General features: G+C 42.9%; 1 protein-coding gene across 2 annotated transcripts; it reads left to right on the top strand.

Moving 5' to 3' along the window:
• Positions 1-6: 6 nt before the first annotated feature.
• On the top strand, positions 7-3,203 carry nrip1a (nuclear receptor interacting protein 1a). Of its 2 annotated transcripts, none has more exons than XM_031573297.2 (2): positions 7-2,137; positions 2,224-3,203. In XM_031573297.2, exon 1 carries the CDS (start codon positions 114-116, stop codon positions 1,125-1,127), a length of 1,014 nt encoding a protein of 337 aa, XP_031429157.1. In that variant the 5' UTR covers positions 7-113; the 3' UTR covers positions 1,128-2,137; positions 2,224-3,203. The 2 variants fall into 2 exon arrangements, with proteins under 2 accessions (XP_031429157.1, XP_031429156.1); XM_031573296.2 differs by having other exon boundaries at positions 2,181-3,203.
• Positions 3,204-6,831: the final 3,628 nt, after the last annotated feature.

The following is a 6,831-nucleotide window of genomic DNA, read 5'->3' as shown; positions in this document are numbered from 1 at the left end:
GTGAGAGCCTGGGAGCCTCCAGAAGCCCTGTAAAAGATGTTCGAGTGAAGACAGAGCCCAGAGGGGAGCATCACGGGACTGACCATGACAGGGAGGTCAAACAGAGCCAGACTATGATGTCAGACTCCAGCAGAAGCAGTCCTCTCAGTGTTCCCTATGTGAGAGTCATTAAGCAGGAACCCATGTCCCCAGAGACCGTCCCTAGAGATGGCCTCCTCAGCCATCTCCTAAAGCAGCCCAGGGCTGTCCTCTTCAGCACCCCAGACAACTCTCAGAAGGTCTCCGTCAAGGAGGAACAGCAGGAGCACCCAGGGCCAACCATCCCTAAGAAGCGGAAATATTCCATGGAGCCAAAAGCACACCCCACAGGGAGTGAGACTTGTGTGAGTCCTGACAACCTTGACACTCAGATGGTCAACAACAATGGCGGCAGTGGCGCCTGCTCTGCCTCTGGGTTGCCTGGCAGTCCAGAGGTCAAAGGTCCTCGAAGCCCTCCCGTAGCAGACAGCCCACCGGTGAAGTGCCCTGTCAGTGAGTCTCCTCCAAGTGACAGCCGTGGCTTTAATGTGCTGAAGCAACTCCTGCTCTCTAACAACTGTCTGAGGGAGCGCTCTCAGCCGGGAGGCCCCACAGGCTCTCCCAAGCACAGCTACGTGCTCAACGGCAGCAGGGTCCCTCAGCCTTCTGGACACAGTGCTGAAGCTGCTGGCCAGAGCCGTAGTCCTGTCCCACTGCATGGTCCAGCTGACCCAAGGTCACTAAATGCTGGGTTTATGAGCCATAGTGCTCCTGGATCACCTTGGGGCATTCAGGGGACACCACAGTCTCCAAAACCAAAACCTGCCCCTACTGGTGGGGACGAGGATCCCTCCCAACCAGACTCACCTCGACTGATGAGGTCCAACCCCATTTTATACTACATGCTCCAGAAGGGCAACGCAGACTTGTTGAAGGAGCGTGAACGGAGTCGGACAGCATGTCAGGTGCAATTGAAGGTAAAAGAGGAACAATCTGCTGATATGAAGGACTTTGAGCACACCCTGAACCCAAGACACACGGGAGAGGATCAGAGTGAGACTCAAAGTGAGACTCCGATGCTCAACGGCTCATTGAAGAAATGCCAGTGATCGAATCAACAGTCATGTCAATCTGTGGATGTATATTGACTAGACAAGACATTTCTTTGTGTCTGTTTGGCTTTCCTCCCCTTTTTAATCTAATTATTTCTAATACAGGAAACAATTCCCAGACAATAGCAAAACATTGCTTTTGCTTTGCTTGTTGTTTACATGTATAATTTAAAAGTGTTTCACAGAAGAAACAACCATCTCCATTCATCTATGACTGAGCTCCATCCACTTGATGATCTCTTGGTTTTGTTCTTGTGTTATATATACATACTCAAAGCTGATTGGAGCATTTTAAGCTATGTTACACTTTTTTTCTTTTTTTTACTTGCAGAATACATTTAATATTATCCCTTTCTGTGGGAAGTGCAACCAAACAATACTTTTAAATATTTGACAATGTTTCACTAAAACTGATACAAAAAAAAAAAAAATTGTTTATATTTGTGAGACTGTGTCTCATTCTCAGAAACTAGCATTTTTTTATTTCAAAGAATGACCATTTGAAATCTGCAGCTGAGGTTTGTAATATTACAGATGCCCTCTTACTGAGCCAAATGGGAATCGAATATCAGTTTCATTTAGTCAGGGATGGTGCAATGCTGATGGGTAAGTGTTCTAATGCTGTGACATATTGTTTCCACATTTCATGGTACGTGATGTGGGCTGAGTACACTTTGTATTTTTTTTCTTAAGCCTCTTTAATTTATTCATTTAGTCAACTGTTTGGTGAACTGCTTGATGTAAGTTGTTGTAGCATTTGAACTGTGCCAACATGTCAATTTTTATATTTTTGTTCTACTTTTATTTCTTTTCTTTTCTTTCATTGTCTAAAAGGGGCATACTGTAACGAGATGAACCCGCTCCTTCAGTCAGCGTTGGTGAATAAACATACACTGGACAAGTGCAGTCTCTTCGGTAGAAACATTGGTTTGCTGTCAGGTGACTCAGATCTCCATGAGGTGGCCAGCCCAGGTGGACTATGAGGAACACCCACATGTCTGCTCCTAGTCAAAGCTAGTTTGGGTCGTGTTCTGGGTGTGCTGGAGGGAGGTCAAAGCTAGTTTGGGTCGTGTTCTGGGTGTGCTGGAGGGAGGTCAAAGCTAGTTTGGGTCGTGTTCTGGGTGTGCTGGAGGGAGGTCAAAGCTAGTTTGGGTCGTGTTCTGGGTGTGCTGGAGGGTGATCAAAGATGCAAAAGGTTTTTTTTGTGTCCCAGAGAAAGTTCGCTGACATGTTACATTTTGAAGTCTTACTTTTTCACACATAGGTGTTAGTTTCATTGCTTTTCTTTCCCTCAAAAGATTTGTCATAGACTCATTATGATCTATATTTCTGTAAATAGCCAAAACTTTATGAAAGATGAGCTATTTTGTATGGATGAAAGAGAGATGTTTTAAATTCCCAGAGGAAATATGAACACTTGTGTGACACTGTACATAACTTTGAATCAAATGAAGCTCTTTTTGTTTCCAGTCCCTCTTTTGCATGTCTCTACATGGTAATCTTACAGTAATCTGTTCTGCGACATGTTGTGTTATGTCTGATATTGACTGCCTGTTGCATGATGATGCATGGGATGGTCCCCGTGGAAAGCTGGACATGGGGATCTTCTGAGTCTTAAAGCATAGGTATTTTGTCATGAAGCCCATAGCATTAAACAATGTGATTTGTCTGTCAGTCATAAGAAGTAGACTGCTGAACAAAAGATAAAAGAAGAAAAAAAGAGAAACAGTTTAAAACTTTGGAAACAGATGTGCATTATATTTGTTTTTGTCGTTTTGTTTGTTTTTATTTCTTTGTTTGTTTTTGTTTGTTTGTCTGTTCGGACTGTTTTTTCCTTTACAAGTAGAAAACCAACAATCAAGCTCTACACAGTACAAGTGCTAAAATCAATTATTTTGGAGCTTCAGAATGAACGCTTGTTTAAAGAAGTATATAAATATATACAAATATGTATTGTTTTCTTGCAGGAGAACTGCTATATTATGATTATGGTTATTAATATTAGCATTTTTTTTTATGTTTTCATTTTTTGGTGTTTACTTGCACAGATTTTAAATAAAGTACTAAAATGCACAGCTGTAATCAAATGGATTTATTGTTGGTGAATACCATTGGAGAATACCATTGCTAACGGATCCAATTTGATCTCTAATGTACACAATCCACATTTATTAAATATGCTTTCTATTGATGCATAGCCTATTCAGGTCAGCACACATACTAAGCTCCAATAGAAAATGTTCAAATGTTTTGTATAAAACTCGCTAGCTAACTAGCTACAAGGCCACAGCACGCCTGGCACTAATACAATCTAGCAAGCTTGCTAAAACTAGTGTATCTTGTAGATATATTTGGTGATGTTGTAGAAGGTGTTCTTACATGTTCTTGAGGTTTGGGGCCAGATCCCAAAAGCACATGGTGCAGCCTAGGAAGCTAATGGGAATGAGAGGTCTTTAACATGACCATGTGCCTTCAAAGTGAATTTGAGGACAAAAAGTTTTGGAATGCCTTACACACTTTACATTATTTAGTATGTACTACTTTTGTGCTTTGAATTGATAAAATCCAACACAAACTAAGAAGACTTTGTTTATGAAATAAAATAATATACTGAGTTATTAGCATAGAGAAATACTTGAACTTTGTAATCCACAAAAATCAACCACTGGCAGCGATGACAGGTTTGTATACTCTGAACAGTCAGTTTTTCTTTCATTTTCAATTGATGCATTACTCCAAAGATGATTCCCACTGGTAAGACACTTAGTTCCTTATAGTAGCCCAGTGCACGTCTATTTATGAATGACACAGTACCACTTTAATTTACTCGTTTTATCCCAAACGCTCCCTCGATATGAAAAAATCCAAATCATATGTCAATAGCAACCCTTTGAAATAATCAATTGTAACTGTTTTGAAAAGATTGAAGAGTAGGTGAAAAAGTGTCAGTTGTGACCAGTAGGCTCATGTGTTAATGATACAATGTGAATTAATTATTATTTCTTCTAGATGTAGTCATCAAGTCATCATCCTATGCCAGCCTAGTTCTTAACTCAATGGCAGTCCCCAGCATTGCCAATAGAATGCTTTAGCACATTCTAGTGGGACTACTTCACATATTGAGGGGGATGTCATTATCACTGAGGATTCTCCTGCCATGATCTGTTTGCATAAATTCAGTATGTTGAATCAACAGCCTTCCTGGCAAATGGCCTGTAGCCTCTTCATAGTCCGTATCTGACCCATCGCCATCACCATCACTATCAGTATCACTGAGAGCAGCACCTTCCTCATTTTGAGGGATAACTGCAATATATCCAGAACTTGACTCAAAGTGAAACTCAAAGAAAAAAACAGAGTCGAGATAGGGAAGTTTGGTAGACCAATAACTATGTATGAGTGTAAATATGTGTTTCCCGAAATGCACCTAACTGTTATACCGTCAGTCACTAATGTTGGCGTCAACATGTGAACTCACTCGAGCACATATCAAGACTAGACACCCTACAGATGATGTGGATTAGAGATCTTTGTCCTATCTTTATGTTCAAACTTTACTACCCTTTAGTTTGGGAGCTTTGATTCTGCCAGGAAGTCAAATGCTCTGGTAATGTGGCCTGTTATTCTTTATGTGCCACTGCACTTATTTCATTGAGAGCCAATGAATACAATACGATACAATTAGCTGGAAATGCCTGGATACACCCTTCAGTAACATGTTTAGAGCCTTTTAACACAACATTTTAGTCACTATTGTGACCGGTAAGATTCATATTCAAGAACACACTAGTGAACTATTCTGATCATATTTAAGAACACATTAGTGAACTATTCTGATCATATTTTGAAGCCCACTTTTACTTGGTAGTTTGAAACCTTTTGAGGGTCATGTAGATAGAAAGACATAGAGATGAATATAGATATCATTTCCCTTTCAGCGAAGGAAATATATTTGACAATGTTCAAATATAACCTGCACTGGTTGTGGTGAATGCCAGATCAGAGGGAAAGGTTTTGACTACATATAGACTCCCAACCTTGTAGCTGACCTACATACTGTGCTGAGCCCTCACTGGTGACCTTAATTCCTGTTGGTCACTGTGACATAAATGTGGAAGGAAGTGACCAAGTGGAGGTGACCTCGTGCTTTCAGCTGGGTCACCATCAAGACAGATCAGTGGCCTGTGAAGAGGAATTATTCCAGAAAGAGACACTCTGTGAAGAACAGCAGCCGGCCCCGGGCTCACAATCTGCATCTCCAGAAATGGAAGGGAGAATGAATGCATGCACAGTGAGATTCACAGGCCTCAGAGAGAGACACTAGCTCTCTCACCTACACACACACACACACACACACACAGTAATGTCTCTTCTCCATCGCTCTCCATCGCTCTCCATCTCACATACACCACATTATTACCTCTCTCTCCTGACAAACCGTTACTTTAAGACACACACTCACACACACATGTTGCAGTTTATCAATGCGGTGCAGTGTGAGGCAGTGTAAATGTGTTCTTTGTAGTCCACCAAACTAAAAAGCTTGCCTTTTCAGGATGCCTGGCAGGAGCTGTGAAGGCTGTCCTCCCCGTCCGAGGGCCGTGCCATGCAGACAATGGCAGGAAAAGCGACGCAAGGTCAGGTGAGTGAATCATCAGCATGCTGGAGGTGCGAGATAAATGACACCAACAAGCAGAGGGGAGTTACGGCTCTTGGCATCACAAGAAGCAAGGTCATCGGCCCGCACCGTCCTGATTCAATAGATTTTCCATGGAACTTAAAGCTATGACAAACGTCTAGTGCTCACCGCCGTGCTGGAGAGACGCCTCACACCTGCGGGGGACAGAGCACTATACTGTGCACACGTGTCCAGCTCATAGCATTTCAGGTCACTGTGAGACGGTCAATGCAGAATTCTCAACAAAAGAGCTTAAAAGCCACATTGATCAAGAAAGAAACATGTGTCTGTGCTTAACACTCTTACCGAACTTAGTAGAAGATCTCAGCACATCTCTGATGCAAACATAAGATGAAGGAGCCATTTTTAACATCCAGAGTGGGCTACCCATCTAAAAGGATGAGCTTAGCTTTCAGGTTCCCTATTCAACTAATGCACTGAAATTTCCCACCAAAAAAGGCTCCTGTCAGTGATCCGTTGGGCCCTGAGCTTTGATGGATGGAGAGAGGGAGTGGAGCCGCGTTAGCACTCGATATAAGTGGATGACACACTTCATGTCCCTGCTGAAGGTTTTACAGATCCTCGCTCGGGTAATTGGATGAGAGCTTGCGTGCATTTTTGTTGGGTTAAAGAAAGTTGCACAGTTGGCATGAATCTGCTGATGTGGAACAATACACATAAAGTATGCCCCGCCGCGCAGATGAGAGGAGAGCTAATGACCCTTGTGCTTAAGTGGGAGAATCTAAATCATACATCTGATTTATATTATTCAGAGGTCCACAGCTGCTGTGTGTGTGTCTGTGTTGTGACCACGCACGCACGCACGCACGCACGCACGCACGCACGCACGCACGCACGCACGCACGCACGCACGCACGCACGCACGCACGCACGCACACACACGCACACACACGCACACACAGACACACACAGACACACACACAGACACACACACACACACACACACACACACGCACACACGCTGCAGATGAACTTTGTGTACGAGGCTTGACATGTACCTTG

The sequence above is a fragment of the Clupea harengus genome, chromosome 9, assembly GCF_900700415.2.
Source record: "Clupea harengus chromosome 9, Ch_v2.0.2, whole genome shotgun sequence".
Taxonomy (NCBI): Eukaryota; Metazoa; Chordata; class Actinopteri; order Clupeiformes; family Clupeidae; genus Clupea; species Clupea harengus.
The sequence above is the reverse complement of the archived record's forward strand: the minus strand, read 5'-3'. Positions and strand labels throughout refer to the sequence as shown.

Bases quoted from the DNA above. Each gene is read 5' to 3' on its own strand.
- nrip1a (XM_031573297.2), top strand. From the start codon at position 114: ATGATGTCAGACTCCAGCAGAAGCAGTCCTCTCAGTGTTCCCTATGTG.